At 43.1% G+C, this 23,930-nt stretch overlaps 1 protein-coding gene across 1 annotated transcript; it reads right to left on the bottom strand.

Moving 5' to 3' along the window:
* Positions 1-4,346: 4,346 nt before the first annotated feature.
* Positions 4,347-7,368, bottom strand: FZD8 (frizzled class receptor 8). The gene has a single exon (XM_045786367.2). It carries the CDS (start codon positions 7,157-7,159, stop codon positions 5,069-5,071), a length of 2,091 nt encoding a protein of 696 aa, XP_045642323.2. The 5' UTR covers positions 7,160-7,368; the 3' UTR covers positions 4,347-5,068.
* Between the last annotated feature and the right edge of the window lie 16,562 nt (positions 7,369-23,930).

The following is a 23,930-nucleotide window of genomic DNA, read 5'->3' as shown; positions in this document are numbered from 1 at the left end:
TTAACTATGCCAATGATTGCATTACTGTGAACACAGGCAGCACAGAGTAGGTGAACTGGCCCAAGCCAGCCAGGGGCCTGAGAGGCAAACCTTCCCAAAGCTGTTCTGGCAGCCTCTCAGACTGTGTGTTTGTACGTTCTTGTGTGTAGGTCAGCACAAAACCATGGAGAAATCTGTACTCTGGTCTGATTGTGTTACTAGGTAAACACAGCCCTGGTAAGTTCATGTTCAGGGATGGATGCACATAGTGGTGTCTTAGGGATTTAAAGACAGCAGGGCAGCCAGGAAAGGACTATAGAAATAGGAGTGGCAAGTAGGATCAGTGGCTTCGAGGCCCAGGTCTGCTCTTGATTGTATGATCTTTGGCAAGTCCAGACCTCTTTGGGCTTCTGGTTTTGGGGGATCGGGTCACAATACAGCTTCAGACTCAGTAAGCAAGACCTGAGATTCCACATTTCCACCATACTCCTAGATCTTGCCCCTGCTACTTGGTCTATGGAGCAGTAAGTTTCTTGATGCACAATCTTGGTAGGTGACCTCTAAGATCTTTAGCCTCCTTCTCTCTCATCCTTACCAGCCATTCTGATTCTCAGAACATGGAGCCTTCAATGTGGGCCTTTAAGGCTGCCTATTCTCTATATGTCCTTCCCACCCCCCACCCCCCTTGTAGGCCTGGTCTTCCCACACTGCTGTGTGGAAATTCTCCTCCCTCAGGGCTCAGACATTTCAGAGCAGATGCTTCCCCCTTCCTCCCTTTGGCTGACCTTGTTTCCCAGCACAGTTTCTATTCCTGGGTGTGTTTCCACAAACACCTGGCTAGATAATGGGGGACAGCCTGCATCCCACCCAAACCAATGGCATTTATGTACAGCATTGAAGTGTGTCTACTGAACTCAGCAGATCAACTTCCATGTGGGAAGTTGGAAAGTAATACATCAAATAAGCAAGCCAACTATATGCCGCCTCAAAATATTCTTCATGACTCATCCTTTCTCCCGTTGTTTTAGATCCTCTCCCATTAGGTGGTGGATCTTTGGGGAATAGCCATTCTTTAAATAAAAGTTACTCAAAAGATAATTTAAAAAAGATAAACCTTTTGATTTCAATACAGCTTAACTATATTTTTAGCATAACCTTTATATTGGAGATTTAATTCAGTAAGATTTTGTGGGGCTTTAACCCGATGCAGTTTTGGGATCCTTAAGAGGAAGCATTCAAAATTATTAATACAAAATGCTTGTAGGCCTTCTGGGTGGGTTCTGTGTGGGGGACAGGGCCAGCAATGTGGTGGCTCAGTATTTCTGAATGAAGGAATTGAAAGGAGGAACTTGCCCCCCCTCCCAGTTCTGGAACGCTGGGTACCACAAGGTGGCAGTATGGCATCACATGTGGAAAGCAGATGGCTGCACGTGATTTGTTTGGAGACTCTTAACAATGTTTGCACCTACACTAGCAATCGCATCCTGTACTCTGCAATGGCTTGTCTCCGTGTAATTTTTGTTTTGGAGAGACAATCTGATTTCGTTCCCCCCAACTTTCAAGGATTACAGGAACCTGCAACGTAGGTTAAGAAACTGTAATGGTGACATCATTTGCGCCTTAAACTTTCTTACACGCTTCCCCCCCTTGTTTTATGGTACTTCCAAACTGCATTTATTATAAAGCAAAAAGAAAGTGTTTCACATTGCTTTTCCCACAAGTAATTGTAATGAGCTTTGGCTTTACTAATGGATTTAACCATATTAGACTTTATTCATATTGATCTTCTAGCCACACAGTAACCAAATCCCCTCCCCAGTCCCCTACCTTCTGTGTTTGACAAAATTTAAAAACACTAACACTTGTTCCATATAGTTAATTAAGAACACACCTGTATAGCACAAAAGGGAGTATTCAGGCAAGGGACCCGTTCATTTGTCTAATGCGAATTGCCAAATTGAGACTCTTCCTGCCAAAATCAATTTTGTGTCTATCTACCATTTGGATGTTGGTAAATTTGCAACTCAAGTTTTAGTTTTGAAGGCAAAGAACCAGCACTTGTGTTTTAGTATCAGTCTCTAAAAACAGATTTTAGTGATTACAGGTGCAGGTCTTCTTACTAAGAGTTGTCCTTAGAATAGTAGGGACTTTATGCTTGTTTAATAAACCTGTTTATATTGAGCACATTTACAGCCATCTTGTAAAAGCTATCAAATACGGCAATTTACAAGGATATATTGAAAGGTTAATCAAGGAAAAAAAGCTTCAAAGTTCGACATTTCCCACCATGTCACATAGTTGAAAATGTGTCAATAATGAGAATACTGCTACATTAGAAAACCAGTATGCTAAATAGTGGCTTTTAAACTATGTCCCCATTCCATACATGTGGTAAATAGTACGGCAAGTGCCTTCAAACTTACACTTTACAACTGAGAATGTGAAGTTTATGGCTAGTTAACGTCCACTGCAGTACCTGAGGCCACCTCACGGGTTAGACACAGGATAATAATTTTTTAATAAATAAAACTGCGGGGAGGTGAAGATTTTACAATGCCTCTGACTTTAAGAAATATAATCAGCATGTTAGCTAACGTAGGTGTTCTTATTGCATATCTAATTTTAAAAATCCAATTAACACCAAGAATGACTCTGGAAAGGATTTGCAAAATATTTCTACCAAAAAACTCTTCTTAAAAGCCTCTCACACAAGAAAGATCAGCCAAGGAAGTAGTTTCCGTCCTATTAATTAAAAAAAAAAATTTTAAACAATAAATATTCCTATTATGACAAGTAAAGAGAACAAACATTTTAGCAGGATGCAGAGAACACGTTCCCTCCCACCCTGCAATGTTTGATGCCCCCCATCATTAGCAGCAGAGCTGCCCATTTCTTATCTTGACTGACAGCTTAATAAGGGACCTGGGGCTATCTTTTCAGTATGAACACACAACCTTACCAATTACTTTTAAATTATTGCTAATCTGTCAGAAAATAACAAGCGTGGGGAATAAAAATATCTGAAAAAGTGAAATGTCTGAAGAAGCTTTAACTTCCGGTGCTTTAAAAGGCTCAGTTCAGAAAACTTGCCAGAATTTAGTCAATAGAATTTAGGCAGAGGGTTTTTTTTTCTTTCTTTCTTTTTTTTTTAAGAAAAACTTGTAGTTTATAATAGTTCATTGGTTCAATTAGGGGCAAAAAAGAAGGGAGTTTTGTAATGCAATTGTCCAGCAAAGGAAAACGCTTTAAATTGGGGGATTATGTGCACAGACCACCTGTAGGGCATTCAGAGCCCTTTTCTATAATGCTTCAACCCATGCCTAGCTGCCTGCAGGCTGGCTAACAATGCCGGGAAAAGCTGTTTAAAAGGCTGAGCGCACTTGTGCCTCTGGTCTTCACTAACTGTTACAAGTCTTCCTCTCCCTCGCTCTCTCTCCTTTTTAAAGTAAAAGTCCCACATCCCTTTAATGGAAGAACTTTAAGGCTCCGCGGTGGCCAATTGGTCTGCACCAAGAGGAGCCAGGCAGCAGGGAAAGAAACTTCAGACTATACAGCACATTTGGAGAGGAGAAAAGATCAAAGTTTTTCAAACTCAAAAGACCAAGTTCCCTACAGATTAACCCTATTCATTTAGCTCCTCTTAAAGGAATGATGTGCTGGGCCACTGGGCAGACAGGTAAAAAGTTCAACAATTGCCAAAGCATTCTTCTGCTAATTCAACAGCCTTCTGCTCAAATAAATTAGCTTAGTCTTGACAGAGGAACAATAGCTTTTTCTCTAGGAAAAGAAGCACATTTGATATACACAAGCCTGGAAGGTTATTAAGATGTTAACCCGTTAGTCTAATCCATTAAAGAGCGCCTGCTCCACTACCAGATAGTCAAGTGACTTACACCGTAAAGTGTGATCTATGGTTTAAAACATTAACCTCTACACTTCAACACTGTTCAGTCCCTGAAAACCCAGGTGCTTTCAGAATCAGGGACACTGAGAAATAAATGTGGGGTTTTGAAGCCTTTCGTGGTATTGTACAAGATAAATAACAAGGCCTGAGTGCAATTGTTGCCTTGCAAAAGTTCCATCTACATACACTAAGGTGAGTGTTGTTATCCATGGATGAGAAAAGGGCTACCACGAAAAACACCATCTTTTGGGAAGGTGCAAAAACTCAATTTTGATTTCAGTTCAACAATGATATTTACTTTGCTAACAACTTAAGAACTAGAGTTTAACAGGTCATTTTCTCCATGCCTAAGGTCAGTGTACAGAATGAGAAACCAGAAAATGTCCATTTTTTCAACGCGTCCTTAGCAAGCACTTTAAAGGTAACAGCTTAGGAGAGGCAGGGGGAAAGGGCGATGCTTAAATCATTTATCAAAAGTCATTTTATTGACAAAATAGAATACTTATATTTGTTCTTACAGGGTGGCCTCTAAACTTTTTACAAAAAATGTACAGACAGTATATCTTTGGATATGTACATATTTTACACATTTTTACAATTTAACAAATAATTATATAAATACATCCTCTAATGTAAGAAACCCGTATTTACTTGGGGTGTATAATTAAGACATTTCTTGTTTGTTTATTTAAGGCATTTGCCTGGTCATTAAGAATACCCAAACCGTGCAATTCCATTAGGTCCCGGTCGTCCCTCCTCTAGGATATGTTAGGAGTAAGAGTTTACGTAGGAGAGTCGAGGGAGAAAACTAGGTCCCTCAGGTGAAATCTGTAGACCTGGCTTCAAGCTCAGCAAATGGCAACCAGCGAGGGCTCCAAACCTTGCGTTCTGAAACGCAGCAGAGTCCACCCTCTTCTGCCAACAGAGATTAACGCCTGGCGGGAGGAGCTCCTCGCATATCAATGGAGGAAAGGGGGCTGGGTCTGGGAGCCTTCAATGCCAGGTACTTTGTTCTAAGCGAGTCATTTAAGTCCCAGCTAATGGATACCATTAAGAGTTCATTATCATGCTAATAGCAATCAACACGGTGAAGGGGTGGGAACCTCAGCCCGTCGAGTGTCCCTTCGCCGCACTTGGTTTCCTCGCCCCCTTCCCGGTTCCTTCCGGGTGCCCCCTCCCCTCCCCTCAGACCTGGGACAATGGCATCTGCTTTGGATAAGACACGGAGCTGGCCGTGCCAGATCGCCACGTCAGGCCGGTACTGACGTCGCTGTAGAGGGATCCCGCCCCACCGTCCGGGCCCCCGCCCCCACCGGACCCCACGCCCCCACCACCCCCGGGTCCCCCGGCGCCCCCTGCGGCCGCGGCGCCCGCGCCCCCGCCCCCAGTGGCGCCCTTGCTGGCCCAGCAGCAGCGGGTGCACAGGGCACGCCACGACTCGAGCGTCTTGCCGGACCAGACCCACACGCCCGAGGTGATGCCCACCACGAGGCACATGAAGTACTTGAGCATGAAGACGGCGTAGTCCGGCCGGCGCGCCTGGTCTGGCTGCAGGTCCCGTAGGCACGGACAGTTGTGCGTGGCCTCCCAGCGCGGGCGGTTGTGCTGCTCATAGAAGAGGCAGGCGACCACGACGGCGGCGGGCACGGTGTAGAGCACGGTGAAGAGACCCAGGCGGATCATGAGCTTCTCCAGTTTGTGCGTCTTGGTGGGGCCGCCCTGCTGTTTGATAACCGAGCGGATGCGGAAGAGCGACACGAAGCCGGCCAGCAGGAACATGGTGCCAATGAAGAGGTAGATGACGAGCGGCGCCAGCACGAAGCCGCGCAGGTTGTCGAGGCTCTGGTTGCCCACGTAGCAGATGCCAGCCACCGGGTCGCCGTCCACGGAGCTGAGCGCCAGCACGGCGATAGACTTGACGCTGGGCACGAGCCACGCGGCCAGGTGGAAGTACTGCGAGTAGCCGGCGATGGCCTCGTTGCCCCATTTCATGCCCGCCGCCAGGAACCACGTGAGCGACAGGATCACCCACCAGATGGAGCTGGCCATGCCGAAGAAGTAGACGAGCAAGAAGACCACGGTGCACAGCGCCGGCCCCGTGGTCTCGTAGCGCACGTGCTGCTCCACAGCGCCTAGCTCCTCGTACTCGCCGCGCCCGCCCGGGCCGCCTGCTCCAGCGCCCGCCGCGCCCGCGCCCGCCGCTGCCGCCGCCGCCGCGCCGCCCGCGCCTGCCGTGCCGCCCGCGCCCGGCGCGCCGCCGCTGCACGCCACCTTCTCGTGGCCCGCCACCAGGCGTACCAGGTAGCCGACTGACACGAAGAGGTAGCAGGCCGAAAGAAAGATAATGGGCCGCTCGGGATACTTGAAGCGCTCCATGTCTATGAGGAAGGTGGAGACGGTGGCGAAGGTGGACACGAAGCACAGCACAGACCACAGGCCGATCCAGAAGACGGTGAACGCGCGTTCGTCCTGGCTGAAGAAGGGGTTGTGGCAGGGCAGCGCGCAGTTGGCGATCTGGCCGGTCTTGACGCGGTTGTAGAGCGGGTGCCGCTCGCTGGACACGCTAACCATGGGCGCGCGGCACTGGCAGCCCGGCTCGCAGGGCGCTGAGCCGCCGCCAGGGGGCCGCGCCTTCCCGCCGCCACCGCCGCCGCGCGTGGGGGGCGCCCCTGCGTCCCCGCCGCCACCGCCCCTGCCGCGGGACGGGGGCCTGGCCCCCGGCGGGCGGCCGTGGCCGCTGCCAGAGGGCGGCTGCTCACCCGGAGGCGGCGGCGGCAGGCGGCGCGGTGGACTCGGTGCGGCTGTGGTGAGGTCCGTGCGGTTGTAGTCCATGCACAGCGTGTCGGGGTTGCCCTGCTCCGGCAGCCGGTCGCAGCGCATGCGGTCGGGCCAGGCAAAGCCGTACTGGCGCATGAGGGGTGCGCAGCCGGCCTTGGCGCGCTCGCACACCGAGCGGCAAGGAGGCAGGGGCTTCTTGTAGTCCTCCAGGCAGATGGGCGTGTACATGCTGCACAGGAAGAACTTGAGGTCCGGCGAGCACTGAATCTCTACCAGCGGCCAGAACTGGTGCACCTCCAGGCCCGCCTCGTCCTGCGTGTCGTGGTTGAACTGGTTAGGCATGTATGTGTAGTTGTAGCCGATGCCCTTGCAAAGCGGCACGGTAATCTCTTGGCACGCCAGCTCCTTGGCCGAGGCAGCCGCCGCGCCGCTCGAGCGCTGCAACAGCGCCAAGGCGGCCAGCAACGAGGTCACTTCCAACAGGTAACTCCACTCCATGCTGCGCGCCTCGGCCCCGCGCCCTCGCCCTCCAGGCGGCGCGCGGAAGGGCGCCGGGGGATTCGGCGAGGGAGCCGGAGAAGGGGAAAGCGGGTGTCCTGTTGGTCTCCCTCCTGCCTCTCCCGGAAAGGGGGTCTGCAGATAACCTAGTCCCTTCTCGGGACGCGTCCGCCCAGCGGGGTCCTTAGCCTGGGCAGCGGCGGTGAGGGTTCTGCAGGCGTGCACCACAGTCCCCGAGAGTCTGCCCTGATGACTGCCGGTCGAACTCAGCTCTCTCGCAGCACAGTGGCTGGTCCCCGGCTCATCGTCCCTCTCTCGCTCGCTTTCTCTCCCGCGCGCCCGGCCACTTCTCCACGCGGCGCCGGCGACGGCGCGGTGACTTTGCCGGGCAGAGGGCGGCGGCACAGCAAGTTTCCTTTCGGGCCGCGGTGCGCAGTCAAGATGGCTGGGCCAGGCCGCTCCCCGCGCCGGGTCAGCCCCTGCAGCCCCCTTTCTGTCCCCGGGGACTCATGCTCGCCCCCAAAGCTGCGCAGTTCTGCCGCCGGAGTTCGGGACCCGCCTCCGCAGAGGCCGCCGCCCTCTTTCCCCGGCGTCGGTCCGTCTGTCCACCGCCGGGACTGACAGACTCCGCCTCCGGTAAAAGTCCGCTCCGCGCTCCGGCCGGCAATCGGGAGAGATGTAGGCAGACCCCTTCTTGCTGGACACACAGAACCAAATCCAGACCAAGAAGGAGGAGTAGACACCTGAGTGGCGCGACCCGCGCCCAGCCGCTACCGCCTCCGCAGCCTCCTCCTTTTCCTCCTCCTCCTCCTCCTCCTCGGCGGGAGCAGCGCCCTTCACCCAACTTCCCGGCTCCCGCCCGGCTCGCGCCGCCCGGCCGGCTCATGAATATTTATACAGCGCGGACTCGGTCTCCGCCCTCGGCCGGGCGCGCCAATCGCCGGGTGACGGGGCGGAGTCTGTGCGCTCCCAAGACTCAGCCTTCCTTAAGGCGGTCCGGAGTGTCCCCACGGCCATGCGCGATTTCTGTGGCTGTAGAGTTTGGTAACCTTGGGAGTGACCGCAGAGAGCGAGGTTTTGCCACGATTGTCGCCACATAGCTCAGTGTGTTTGAGTTCTTGGTTCCTTTTCCCCGGGTCTGCTTTTGGGGACCCGGATGGAGGTGCGTGCGCGTGGTTTTCCGGGCTCGTTTCAAACAATTCACGTCCCTGCCTACTAATGCCCTCGAATATGGGTGACCCCGCGCCCCTCCGTGAGCTGTGTCGGTGGGGAACCTACGCGCACGCGAGGGCGCGGGAGCCTGACTAGGGCCGAGCTCTGCGTGAGAACCGGGAAGGAGTGCTCTTCTTGGGGTTCATAGAATGATGCTGTTTGAGGCTTGGAAATGTGAGAGGAGTGGAGGGACGGCACTTCATTCTGGATGGTGGGGCTGGACTGGGGGCGCCCCAGGACGTGTACTGGAGCACAGCAGCCCGCGCCCAAAGGGCGCGAGAGGCGCCAGGCATAAGGGCGGGCCCAGTCTTCTCCTCTCGCCTCAGCTGAGTGACCAGGGGAGCCTCAGTTTCCTTACCTGAAGAGTGGGGTAATAGTGCGGATTTCAAAGGGGATTCCGTTAGTTAGATGGAATAAAGTATGTAAAGCATCTAGGACACCGTGTTTCCTTATGAAAAAATAATTTCCTTTCCGAAAGGAAGGAAGGAAGAAAGAAAAAAAAAACACCTTATAAGTAGGGCAGACTGCGGCTAGATTCTCTCTCTTCGCCTCGTACTTTTGGAACAAATACAGGTCTATCCAAAGTTCACGTTCTTTCTAGAGCCTCCTTTTCTACCGTGGGAGGCGGTGCTGAGCCCTGGCGCGGACGCACCGACACGTATCAGAGATCTGCAAGGAGCAGAGCGGGACCTGAGCTGCTTTTAGCAGCCACTTGGGACACCGCCAATGAGTACTTGCCCCCGCCAGCTCCGCAACTACCTTAAGATGGGGAGGGGAGACGGAGGCCCGAGGGGCCGGCGGCCTGGCAGGTTCATTTACGCTTGTTAGGACGTCCCAGGGGGTTGTCTTTCTCCTAGAATGGAGTGTTTATTTTTTAATTGATGTGCTGTTTCATTTAGCGCTTGTATGGAACTCATGCTGTGGCTGTAATTACTGTAATCTCGGGAACAAGCATTTCAGTTAGCCAGGAGGGTGGCAAAATACGTTCTCTCTCTGTCTGTGTGTCCCCCCCCCCCCCGCCCGCCAATTCTCTCCTCTTTCTCTCTCTTTCTGTTTCAAGATTTTTGTCAGGTTTCATAGCAGGAAGGAGTAGGGCTAGAGAACCAAAGTTGCTGAGGGTGTGGGAATAGAGAAGAATAATTAAGGGTACATTTGAGGCCAGTTCAGTTTCTGGGGGGGGGGGTGGTGGTGGTGGTGGTAGTTGGTGGTTATCTTTATCAAAACAATTCTTGTCATGGAACAAAAATAATAGCAGCATTTGTATATTGCTTGAGCTAATGGAATCTGTGTCTTCCTCCTGTTTTCTCTAGCTTAGTTCAGCAACCTGACTATGCACCACATTCTAAATAGGCAGAACACCCCCATCCCTTCCCCCCCAAATTCCCCCCCCCCTCAGGGTTTTGGCAAATTCTGTATTTTGGCCAAGAATTCTAGGCATATCCATCAAGCTGTATATCTTTTTCTTTTTTTCTTTTAATTGAAATCTAGTTAGAACCTCTTTATACTGAAAAACACTTCCTTCCCACTTTTGTTTTGGAAAAGCTAAACTCCATAGGAATCAAATTCAAAGGCTTGAGAAATACTGTATTAGCTAATTCAGCAGAAAATGGTTGCTATTCAAAAATGCAAAGACTTGACCTTCAGTTGTCTTTTTTATGGATTCCTTTCCCCTCTCTTCCTATTCGGAATTCCCTTTTATGCGAAATGTACAGTCACCTATCTCTTTTGTTTGTCCCTTGCTCATAGAGGGCCATTCCTTCTCCAGGATATCCAGCCGCAGAGCAACAACAGATAATCGCTGGAGTCCTGAAAGCAGTGTGTAGGCAGTCCGTTAGTAAGGACCCGCCTGGGCACTATGTTGTCCAGACCACAGATGGGCGGGGCTAGTTTCCAAAAGCAACACAGGTGGTGAAAAGTTCTACTGCTTTTCTTCAGCAGGAAAACGTCAAAGAGTGAAGTTTAGAATTACACTATATAAATTTACTAGAATTAGGTAAAAACAAACTGACATTTGAAAATTGAGGCTGAAAATAGTTGATTTTGGCTTTTAATCGACCTTTAAATTTTTTTTTTCTTTTTGAGACAAGATGAAAGCTCTAATGATGGAATGTGGAAATTTTTGGTAAGTATATTAAGCTTGCAGGAGAAAGTAAGCAGACAAAAGTTCAGAGCTTTCAAAAATCATGGTACAAGCTTTTGGGAGAGCTTACTGATTTGTGAGGCTGAAACCATTTACATAAAAATCATTAAAACTTACTTTTAATTGAGAGAATATAAGAATAGCATTTAAATTTTACTATTAAATGGCTACTTGACAATCTTTGAGAGCAGAAGAGACTTAGTGTATAAAAAGCTAATTAGTGTATAGAAAGCAATGACAGCTAAAAGACACCAGAATCATTTATCAACATTGCTGGCTAAATAACGATCTTTTTTTTTCTCTTGTATGTAAAGCAGCTGTTTTTTACAAGAAGGGAAATAGTTTTAGTAGTGACATAAATAATGTAGGAAACTTTCTAGAGGGATTTCTGAACAGATGTCTTGTTACTGAATAGCCTACAAACATAATAATATATATAGTTGAGGCAGGAATCTAACTCGTAGAAGGGAATATTTCATAAAACATTGGGTATCAAATTAGGTAGGAGACTATCAATATGGTATATGTCTCGACTTTAAGAAACTTTGGGGAAATTATGTTTCAGTGGATTGTAGTTTAAAAATCCAATTAAAAGTCTTGATACCAGTGTGGGTCCATGTACCAACACGAATAAAATGATTCATTCAAGATTAAATGGAGAACCCTTTTGTAACTAATGAAAATTCTTAGGCATTATATAAAACAACAATAGTTTCTTCTAAAAGCTTATTTTCTTTCAGGTAAACAACTAAGTGTTATATCATTGGAGAATATAAAACTTGATAGGGTAATATTGGGGTTTCTTGGTGTTTTAAAATCTTTCAGAAAATTATGTTTTGAATCACCCACTACATGGATGGAGAGAAGGTAGAGGCCAACTGGCCCTGCTTCAATTTCTATTAGAATTAAAATGGGTGAGATTATTTTTTATATTCGTCCATATTAACATTAAACTCTATTAACCATCATCCTCTTCTGTTTTCTCTACCACTAGGAAAAGGATCCTGTCATAAGGAAGTAGTCTTTTTGCTGTGTCTGCTCTAAGAAGGCCCAGTTGTGAATACATGGAGATAACTGAGCCAAGTAGACACTATGGGCCAGGAGCCAGGTTCTCACTTTACATGCAGCTGCCATTTTGAAAAAATGGCAATTGCACTGTCATTATTTCATTTTACAATTCTTCTAAAATGTGTTTTAAAAATCAATAATTACTATTTTTTCCACATTCACATTGGAATATCGGCCAGATACCAAAACTCCTCATGCCATAGGGTGCATTGTGGTTTAGTTTGGGAACGCTCAGGACAATAGACCACTAAGTAAAACTGGCTTAGTTAAGAGGGACACTTAATTCATATCATATGTCAGTAAGTCTGGAAGCAGGAAGTTCCACCATTGTGACTCAGTGTTAGGCCTACAGATAGGCTCCTAGGCTCTTGGCTTCCCCTTCAGTTACATGGGGCCTCCCATTGTGAGGTCATCACATTTCGTGGGACCGCAGCAGAGGCAAGAAGGGTGGCAGAACCTGCCCCTGTGCGTCTGTCCTATTAGAAAAGAAAATCTTTCCTTGAAGATCTTCCCCTTAGGTCACGTTGTTGGGACCCATCACACCACTCTTAGCTGCAAGGGAGGCTGGGAGAGTGAGGATCTGGTGGGTGGCTGGCGACAGGTGGGCTCTAGGGGCAGGGAAGTCCAGGAAGTGAGAATGGCTATTGATCAGATAAACCACAGTCAACCACACATTACTAGTTGAAATTAACTTTCAAGCAATATCATTTAACAACATACCTCATCTTCCAGAGTATTTCCAAGAAAACCTTGATATCTACATTTTTTTCCTTTTGAAATTCACACAATACAATTCTCTGTACAGTTGCTATGAAATAAATGTCAAACAGTTTACTACTTGTTTTATTTACAATGTGTATACACTGGGTAGTATAACTGCTTAGTTCCTTTTTGTTAAGCCCCTCCCTTCCCTTTTGGAGACTTCATTAAAAGCAATGACACAATTCTGGAATTTCAGATTTTTTTTTCTTTTGAGTCATACTGTGTAATTTAAAAAAATAGACGGTTAAATTACTGTAGGAAAAACTGTACTAAATCCCATCTCTGAAGGGCTCATGTAAGAATCTTTATATTAAAGAATCTTTATATTAAAAAATGTTGGTGTATAAGAATTTATTTCTGGTAACAATGATCCATTTAAAATGATGGTCTTTTACATTAGTCATACAATAATAACTATTAGAGCACTGAGGGCATGGAGGTGATGGGGATGATAATGGCATGTCTTTCTATTTTGTTTATCTTTGGCCAGGTTCAGGTAATCAGATGTAATTTTTTTTTTAAAGATTTTATTTATTTATTCGACAGAGATAGAGACAGCCAGCGAGAGAGGGAACACAAGCAGGGGGAGTGGGAGAAGATGAAGCAGGCTCATAGCGGAGGAGCCTGATGTGGGGCTCGATCCCAGAACACCGGGATCACGCCCTGAGCCGAAGGCAGACGCTTAACCTCTGTGCCACCCAGGCGCCCCAGGTAATCATATGTAATTTTTATTTGAGAGGTGATAGCACTTGATTTTTTTTCTGGTGTGAGTCTCGCATACTCTCTCAGAAGCAAATGTACTTTTATAGGATTAACCTCATTGTTTATAATAAGTATAATTCATAGTATAATAATTTATAAAGACAACATAAGAAAAAAGAATGCATTAGTAGGTGGAATTTATTGAAATCATATCACATTAATATGAACTCCTGGTATGCTTTCTCAAAACAATCCAGTAGGGTTTGGTTTGAAAAATCCTATTCTAGGACACCTGGGTGGCTCAGTTGGTTAAGTGTCTGCCTTCAGCTCAGGTCATGATCTCAGGGCTCTAGGATCAAGTCCCACATTGGGCTTCCTGCCCAGCAGGGAGACTGTTTCTCCCTCTGCCTTTCCCCCTCACCCTCTGCTCACGCTCTCTCTCTCTCAAATAAATAAATAAAAAAAATTTAAAAATTAATAAAAAATCCTATTCTAGAATGTGTTCAGAATATAGTATTAAGTGAAATAAAGCAAGATATAGAACTATATGGTATAAGCCCCAATTATATTATATATATATGTAGTATCTATCTATCATCTATCTATCTATCTATCTATCTATCTATCTATCTATCTATCTATCTATCTATCATCTATCGAAAAAAACTAGAAGGAGTCCATAAAGACATAACTTATAGTTGTATTTGAATTGGGTTGACTAGGAGTAATCTTTATTTTCCCTTTTCTTAATGGTCTGAATTTTATACTTAGAAAAAATTATCTTGAAACAACCCTAGACTTAGCACTTGTGTATTATTTTGTGCTGTTCTTTATTTTATATATTTTGTCCTTTTTCCTTAAATGGATCAAAATTACCAAAGAGCAAGAATCCTGTCTTAGGTATCTTTTTCCCCACAGAGATTCTATTCCATGTATAACCAACCCTATGCTATCAAAACGTGTTAGCCGATTTACAGATTGACTTATTATCCTTACCTTGGGTTGGGTTTTCTATCCCAGTGCTCAAGAGCTATGCTTCTGATTGAGAATCTGTGGTTTTGAATGGGATGTGAGGGAGGAATGGATGATGTTTGTTATTGCAAGGCCACTGAACTGGCATTAGAAGTAGAACTCTGGGGACGCCTGGCTGGCTCAGTCGGTTAAGCATCTGTCTTCGGCTCAGGTCATGATCCCAGGGTCCTGGAATCGAGTCCCACATTAGGTTCCTTGCTCAGTGAGGAGCCTGCTTCTCCCTCTACCTCTGCCTGCCACCCCCCCTACTTGTGCTCTCTCTCTCTGATAAATAAATAAATAAATAAATAAATAAATAAATAAATAAATAAATAAAATCTTAAAAAAAAAAATAGAACCCTGATGGCTCCAGCCTTATCTGTCCTTGGCACAATGTCCAGGTGTGCCCTAGGCTTATCCAACCTACTGCACATGATATTAGGTCACCCCTGTGGTATTACACAGTGATAAGCCAAACTATTTGACCTTTCTTTTTATGGTTGGGGTACAGTACAAGTTAGTGAGGGAGACTGTGTGCAGCGGTGGAGAGAAGCATGGTTTGGAACAGGCAGTCCTGGGGGGAATTCTAGCTCAGTTATTTGCTACCCATGGAGACAGGTAACCTATAGCCTCTCTGAGCTTCACTTCTTCATGCTTAAAGTATGTAATGACAAATATGAGCCCCCCACCCCATTGGTCCTGATTTAAGTGAGCTAAAAGCCACAGGCACCAAGCACAGTGTCTAGACTTTGATACACGAATTGAGCTTTGTAAGAGTTTACTCTTAATGCACAGAGTGATAGGAAATGTATCTTTGAACACAAAAATTGCCACAGGATGAAGTTATCCTGAACTTACACTTAAAAAAAAATTTTTTTTAATAGTAGGAAGATCCCTTTTACCTCTCATTCATAAATTCAGTAAATATTTAGTACAAACTGTTCTGGTTACTATTAATGTGTAACAGTGACCCCCAAATCTTGGTGGATTAAAACCACCTTTTTTTGTGCTCACAATTTTAAGGGTCAGGAATTTAGGAGGGGCTTGCAGATCTTGCTTGGGATCTCTCTTGTAGCTGAAATCAGATATCTGTAGGACCGTAGTCATCTACAGACTCGACAGGGTTAAATGACCAAGTTGGCTGACTCATGAGCTACCAGTTGGTGTAAAAGCCAGCTCAGATTCAAGGGTAGGGGCATGGACTTTCCTCAAAGTGGAAGGAATTTTGGGGGCCATATTTTAAAATGGCCACACCAACTAAGTGCTGGGTCCTTTGTTAAATGTTAAGACTATATAGATGAGACATTGTATTAGTCAGAGTTCTCTAGAGAAATTGAACCAATGGGATATATATGATTTATTATGAGGAATTGGTTCATGTGGTTATGGAGGCTGAGAAGTCCCCCGATCTACCATCTACAAGCTGGAGATTCAGGAAGGCCAGTGGCATAGTTCAGTCCCGCTCTGAAGGCCCGAGAACCAAAGGAGCCGATGGTGTAATTTCCAATGTCAGGGAGGAAAAGACTGATGTCTCAGATCCAACATGCGGAAAAGGGGTGAATTCTGCCTTCCTTTAACTTTTGGTCTATTCATGCCCTCAATGGATGGATGATGCCCACTCACACTGGGGAGGGCAATATACTTTAGAGTCCACTGATTCAAATGTAAATCTCATCCAGAAAGACCTTCACAGACACCCAGAAATAATGTTTTGCCAAATATCTGGGTACCCTGTGATCTAGTCAAGTAGACACAAAATTAACCATCACAGATATTATTTCTTTTGTAGAGAACTCACATGGGACAACAACAGATACACAACTACAAGCCATTTGGAGGAAGTATTTACAAAATACACAGGGATAATATTAGGGAACAACTAAATGTGCCTGAAAGAGCTGGGAGAGGCCTTCACAGAGCTTTCGAAGAATGAACACTGAGTTTGCTAATTTGAGGAGAGGCCTAATGTTCTAAGCATGTGACAAAGCATTTATAAATCTGGAAGATGAATTGCCCTTGCATTTGTTACATTTGTTCATGTAACAGCAAGGACATTCATTGAACAGAAACATTTTTATCTACATTTAATCAATTGATATGATTTGCATCTTTGGCAGGTTACATTTGGATAGACAGACTTCAGCATCTGTTACTGTATTTTCAGCTTCCAATAAAAGGATGCGAGCTGAAAGTGGCCCAGAGGACACATGATCTCACATTACCTGGGATCTGGGGGTGGGGTAGCTGCAAAGCTGGTTAATTCTATGAATCTATGACACTATTGAGACCATGTCCTTTCTATTTATTTCTTTGTTAGCCTCAGAGTGTTGGTTAGTTTCCCGCATGGTTCCAAAGTGGTTTCAGATCGCTGGTTACAACTCATGTCTTCACATACCAATACCCAGAGGCGGAAAGAGGGACATTTTTCCATGTCTCTAGCCTTTCCTGGAACAGAATTGGGTGACAGGTCACAACACTCAGATCTGGTGCACTGAGGAGGGATCACTTAAACAAAATCAGGGCTTTGCCAGTGAGGAAGAAGAGTAGGGGGGGATGGCTTTGTGTAGGTAACCACAGGGGTCTGCTAGAACCCCAAGGCCTGTTATACCACATGGTTAAGAGGTCAGTATTTCTCTGGGTCTGACTCCTGCTGTCCAAAGTCAGACACGATATTGCCTAGCAGTCTTTGAAGAAGATTCTCAAGCTCTTTGTGTGTTAATTACCTGCAAAGCTTAGTCTGTTCTCCTTCTCCTTTCTCCACAACTGCATGCAGGTGGGATCTGTTAATAAGGTTCCAGTTATTTATTTCACTAGAGCAATGTGTTTTGCTTAAAATGATAGTATATTCCTGCTTTCAGAAATCAAGTTGCCTTTAGGGCCTCTTGGCCAGGCCAGGTTGGAGAAAGACTCTGTCAGGCAGAACGAGCTGGGTGGTTTGTAGTGTTTGCTCATGTCCCTGTCTCACCACAAACTCCCTAAAGGGCAATTTACTTGAAGGAACACCTTACTGAACAGCTGGGAAGCATGACTATTAAAGACTGCCAGAGATGAAGATTTATTTCTCACCTGTGTGGTTTCCAGAACCATGTGGGGCCGAGTAACGAAAAGCTTGCAAGAAGCTGCAGAGAACGTGGAATCCAGAGGAACCATATGGGTGTTTCAGTCTGTAGTTATGTCTGCCTGCCTGCAGCCAGTGCCCCCAAACAATCCGGTGTGTAGAGAATTATGCCCCATGCAAGTTTATTTTTTCCTTATCTTTCCTCTAGCATTTCGTGTCTTATTTAATTTCACTTTCCACACATTATTCCTATCTTTACATCATTCATGCTTCTTAGGAAAATCTTTGTGGAATCTTCTTAGGAAAATCTCATGACTGAGCAATGTTTCTGTACTGATCTTGGCAATTGCCTTTCTTCTGCAGTTGCTAGCTCCAGAGACTCCTTGCTTACTAACTCTTGCCTGCAAACGTTTTAGTAGACTGATCGCTGGGCTTGTTGGGACAGGGTTTCCTACCAGGAGATTCCCCTGTCTCACCCAAGGTAAACCAGATTCACCTCTTGGTGGCTTTTCATGTTACGTATTTGCTCCCACCCCCATTTGTAAGTCTGTGCTTCAGTAAGCCACTGTCACTCTTGGGGATGAATCTTTTCTTCAGATGTATTTGCTTTGCTATGTTCTGCCACTTTGGGGGGCTAAAAAGAAAGGATTCTTGTTTTACTTATTGGTTTATTACCCTGCTGATTATTAAATCATTATGGTTTCCAGTGGGATCCATGTGGTCTCTGGATTCCTATTTCAAAAAATATGTCTATCTTCACATCTCCTGTGGCATCATCTCTTCATTTTGTGATGTTTGGTCTTGTCCTCCAGTCTTAAAATAAATAGAACAAAAAGATTTACTTTATGTTTTATCTGTCAAAAATCTGAAAGGATTCATTTTCTTTTCTTTTTTTTTTTTTTAAAGATTTTATTTATTTTTTTGACAGAGAAACAGCCAGCGAGAGAGGGAACACAAGCAGGGGGAGTGGGAGAGGAAGAAGCAGGCTCATAGCAGACCGAGCCTGATGTGGGGCTCGATCCCATAATGCCGGGATCACGCCCTGAGCCGAAGGCAGACGCTTAACCGCTGTGCCACCCAGGCGCCCCTGAAAGGATTCATTTTCTATTAGGATTCTATTGGAGTTTGGTTGCCTCATGGTAGTAAAATACCAAGGTTTCTGCTGGAAGGTAATCCATTGAAATTATACTTCCTGATTTTTTTTTTATTAGAGCAAAAAATGTAGGTAAAACTAAACAGAGTGAATCCTAACCTACAATTCATAATTGCAGAGTGATGAATGTGAGCCTTGTTCCTAAATTCCCCAAGTGAGCAATAAAAACTGTACTTAGGAAATGAAGTTTGGATTCTATGCTAATAGTTACTATAGGGAATAGTCACTTCACTTAAGAATAGGAGTGACCGGAATAAAGATGGGAGTAGTTTGATCTGTGTTGCATTGGTAATGTATTGGAGGGTAGTGAGGGGAGACTGGATGGTCAAGGTTGGAGTGGAATAATAATGTTAGCTGCCATGTATAGCCTGCCTTTCATGTGCGACGCTTTGGGTTTGACCTTTTTCTTTGTATCATTTAGGATATTTTGGCAACCAGTAATAGTTAACCCTACTCAAACCTGTTCATTCAAGATGGAAATTTATTTTCTCACATAAGAAGAAGTATAGAGGAAGGGTAGATTCCCAGGCTGGCTGATACAGATTTTCAAAAATATCATTAAAGAGTCAGGTTCTTTCTGTTTCTCTGATTCCCTTAGTGTTGACAGTGGTGGCCTCGGGGTCAGAAGATGGCTGCGGCATTCTCGGCTTCACATCCAGAGACAGCATCCCATGAGGTACAACAAACAAGCAAACAACAATGGGGCTCTTTCATTCCTTTTCCCTTTCTTAGGAAGACATCCTTCACAAAAGTCTTCTGGAATACTTCATGGCCGTATTGGGCTGGAGCCCCATTCCTAAACCAATCATTGGTAAGAGAAATGGGAGTACCACAACTGGCTTCAAGAAGTCAAGTTACCCCATCTCCTGTGCTGGGAATTACTTCTTCTTCCTCTAAAGTACCTGGCCATGTGGAGGAGGGTGAATACCTGAATAAAATAAGGGTTTCTAACAAAGAAAGAAGGGAAGTAGAGAGGGATGTTGGCTAGCAACCAACGATCTGCTACATGACTGTGTCCATATCTATCTTTATCTCTCTCTCTCTATATTCATAATGTCTAAGCCTCATGGAAAATCAGCAAGATAGGTATTAAAAGTGACGTTTTACAGATGGGGCTCATTCCAGTACTGTGTTTTATACTGCAGTGTTTTTAAACAGTGGAATCAGCCTTGTTGGTTAGAAAGATATATTTTATCTTCTATCAGTTGCCTCATATCTTATTTTTCAATTATTTTATAATCCAGGAGGAATATAATTTCTCTTTATCTCCCTTTGTGAGCCCCATTGTGATACTTCAGTTTGTTTTCCTTTATAAAAACAAAATTATAAAATTATAACTTTATAATTATAAAAAATTATATTATGAAGCAATGGAAAATGCAGGAACTGCAACAAATGTATAAGCCATATTTAAGGTGTTAACATTTTGACATATTTGTTTGAGATCTCTTTTCTTTTATATAAATAAAACTTTACAAATATGACTAAAATCTCACCCTCCATCCTTCTCTACCCTAAAAGGAAGCAGTCTCCTAAAGATGCTGTGAATTGAACCCTTGAATGGTTTTGCACTTTTTATACATACATATATATATATATATATATATGTGTGTGTGTGTGTGTATATATATATATGTATATATATATATACACACACACATATATATATATATATAGTATTGTTTGGGATGGATTTTAAATATTTTGCAGGTGGTATTATCTCTATCCTTTTATAAATAGCTTAACAACCTTAACATCATATTGCTTAATATTGATCTGGTTAAACTTTGAAAACTGATCATTGTATTTCTTTGTATGAATAAGCCCCACTTCATTATTTACTCCACTACTGGCCAGCAGTTTAGGGATTCCCACATTCTCACGAATACACTTATTGTCACAGTGAATTTCTTTCCAGACATGCCCCTGTGCACATGATCAGGAGTTTTTCTAAAGAAGATATCTATACTGCTAAAGTAGAAATTGAATGACTGATGTATAGACTTTGTTTAATTTCAAATTGAGTATGCAGGAGTTTCTGATTTCTCAGTATCACCAACACTAGGAAGATCAGACTATCAGTTTAATGAGTTTACAAAGGAAACTCTTTGTTTAAATCTGTGTTTCTATTTGCTAATGGTTATATGTTTTTTGGCCATTTGGGTTACCTTTTCCACAAATTACCTCTTCTTAGTCTTTGTCCATTTTTTTCTCCTGCATTATTGTCCCCTTTATTTTTCTTTTTGATTTGGTGAAGTTTTACAAGTATCTTGGATATTCATCCTTTATGCTTTGAAGATGTTTTCTCTGTATCTGTGGCTTGTATTTTTGTTTTGTTTATTATATCTTTGGTAATACAGAGTCTTAACATTTTTAATCTACTTGAATTTATGAGTCTTCTCCTGTATGTTTTTTTGGTCTTATTTAAGAAATCCTCCCTAAATGTAAAGTTATTTATGCTATATTTTTTTCTAAAAGTTTTGTGGTTTTTCCTGTCATATTTAGGTTTTAATCCATCTGGAATTTATTGTTGTGATTCATGTGAAGTAGGTGTCTAATTGTATTTTTTCCCATATACGATGGCAGTTAAGATGATACTGTTACTGACTGGTTCATTGTTTCTCTTCATTTGTGGGGTGACCTCTAGAGTATCACCTGTACACTATCTTATATGCACCTAAGTTTGTTACTAGGTTCTATCCAGCTACACTGATCTGTTTCCTCTCTCTGCACTAATACATATTTTAATCACTAATTTTACAAGCTTTAGATTCTAGTAGGTGAGGACACATTGATTTTCCTTTTTGAAATTATCCTGGTTATTCAAATCCATTTTCCTCCAAGAATTTCAGGACCACTTTTGTTAAAAGTTCTGTGAAAACTCTATTATGTCTATGGTTTGTTTTCCTATTATTTCTAATTTTTAGCATTTGAGTAGTTTTCTTAAATAATCTTGCCAGAATTTTGTCCATTTTTTTTTAGTTTTTCAAGGGATTTCTATTTGGTTTTGTTGAATTTGTTTTCTGATTGTTATTATAATTACTTTTGAACCAAGACTTATTCAGAAGTGTTTTTTAATTCTAATTTTTATCATGTTTTGGTTAGAGAATGAAGTAGATTCTTTTTTTTTTTTTTTTTTTGAGAACTGTTTTTGTGGCTGTCCATTGTCAATTTTTGTAAATGTTCCACGTGTGGTTGAAAAGAGTATGATTTTCCCTGTTGACTGTAGGGTTCTATAAATGACCATTTAACCAATTATTGAAATATGCAAGTTAAAATCTCCTACTAGAATTATGAATTTCTGTATTCTTCCCAGTAAATCCATTTTGTTAGTTTGTTTTTAGCCTACGTTGCTAGATGCATAAAGAGTCAAAATTGTTAGTTTCCTGGTGAATTGTTCCTTTCATTATTGGGTAATACCCTCTTTATTTCTTAAAGTCAATTTTGCTGATGGTTATATGTTTAGATGGGGCTTTGCTATTGCTATTGTTAGTATTTTTCAGCTATACCCCCCCATTCTTTTACTTTCAATTTTTCTGTGTCATCTTATGTTTAAGATGAGTCTCCTATTAACATTATCTAACCAGATTTTCAAAATACAATCCGCAAATCTCTGTATTTTATTTGGGAGGTCTAGTCTCTTTACATTTATTGAATGATACAACATCATTTTAGTTACCATTAAGAAACAAAAAATTAGAGGCGCCTGAGTGGCTCAGTAGGTTAAGTCTTTGACTCAGATCATGATCCAGGGGTCCTGGGATCAAGCCCTGTGCAAAGGGCTCCCTGCTCAGTGGGCAGTCTGCTTCTCCCTCTGCCTCTGCCCCCTCCCCCTGCTCATGCTCTGTCTCTATCAAATAAATAAGTAAAAATCTTAAAAAAAAAAAGAAACAAAAAATATAGCAATTAAAGAGTGACACAATGCTTATTTGGACCTTATTAAAAGAGCTCTTATAATTAATTATAGACATGTAAAAATAATATGTTGATCTTATGCATAAATATAGGTGGAATAAATTAGTAAAGTATTTCTAAAGATTATCACATTCAGAGTCTAACTCTTCTCAATTAGTTTTTGATGTAGAGTCACCAATGTTTGTGTTTTCCAGGCCTGGTCACCTTCTGTGCTATCAGAAGCAGCATTTCTCAAAAGAAATAAAAGCCAAAAGCATCGGCTCTCACACTGGCTTTGCAATTTTGTAGAATAAACCTCTTTTTGAGTCTCGCTTTGGGAATGTTGTTAAACCTGTTTGATTCATCACCTTCTCATTCCCTCCCCACAACTGTTTGGTTCGTAAGGGTTAAAATACTCCTCTACTGGTTTTTTTTCAGGTTTTTCTGCTGAGGTATTGCCACCCATTATGCAAGTTTTGAAGCTGGCACTTTGATGTTCACATATGCATAGTTATTGACATTCATGTTACAATTGTTGCATGGCCAATAATTTTTAAAACACTGTCAATTGAAATATGCATTCTAATTTCTGAGCTGTTAAAAGGTGAACACATGTGCACCTTAGAATTGATGAAACATTTTATAATTTATTTATACATAAAGATACAAAAGTTATTTTATGCTTTATTCTGCTTTCTCTTTGACTATCTTTTTTTCTGGAACATGTGCCCCTCCTTTCCTGGCTTCTATTGGATCAAGTTTTCTTTAGTTTCCATTACGAGACTGGAAGTTACACATTTCATTTTTATTCTTTTTTGTAAACTTTAAGTTTTCGGCATCCATATTTGATTTAATAAAGTTAAAATCTCTATTCACTTCTTTTTTAAAAATTGAAGGGTAGTTTACATACAATGTTTTATTAATTTCATGAGTACAACATAGTGATTTGACAAGTCTGTATATTAAACTACGCTCACCATAATAAGTGTAGCCATCATCTGTCACCATACAATGTTATTACAATATTATTGGCTATATTTCTTATGCTGTACTTTTTATCCCCACGACTTATTTATTTTATAACTGGAGGTTTGTACCGCTTAATCTCCTTTATCCATTTCATCTATCCCCAATTTCTTCCCCTCTGGCAACCATCAGTTTTTCCTCTGTATTTATGATTCTGCTTCTGTTTTTATTTACTTGTTTTGTTTTTTAGATTTCTTTTTATTGTTATTATGTTCAATTTGCCAACAAATAGTACATAATTAATTTTTGATTTAGTGTTCAACAATTCATTAGTTGCATATAACAACCCAGTGCTCATCACCACACATGCCCCCCTGTTTTTTAAATTTCACATACAAGTGAAATCATATGGTCTTTGTCTTTCTCTGTCTGACTTAGTTCACCTAGCATAATATCTTCTAGGTCTATCCATGCTGTTACAAACAGCAAGATCTTATTCTTTTTTTATAGCTGAATAATATTCTATTGTAAATATATAGACCACATCTTCTTTATCCATTCATCTATTGCTGGACACAGGTTTCTTTCATAACTTGCTATTATAAACAATGCAGCAATAAACACAAGGGTGCCTATCTCTTTTGAATTAGTATTTTAGTGTTCTTTGGGTAAATTACTGGATTGTAGTATTTCTATTTTCACTTTTTTCAATTTCAAATTTGAGGAACCTCCATACTCTTTTCCACAGTGGCTGCACCAGCTTGCATTCTCACCAACAGTGCACAAGCGTTCCTTTTTCTCCATA

The sequence above is a fragment of the Ursus americanus genome, chromosome 31, assembly GCF_024610735.1.
Source record: "Ursus americanus isolate L20-20 chromosome 31, mUrsAme1.1.p, whole genome shotgun sequence".
Classification (NCBI taxonomy): Eukaryota; Metazoa; Chordata; class Mammalia; order Carnivora; family Ursidae; genus Ursus; species Ursus americanus.
This window is presented reverse-complemented; position numbering and strand designations above follow the sequence as displayed.

Coding starts and splice junctions, on each gene's coding strand:
- FZD8 (XM_045786367.2), bottom strand. CDS start 7,159: ATGGAGTGGAGTTACCTGTTGGAAGTGACCTCGTTGCTGGCCGCCTTG.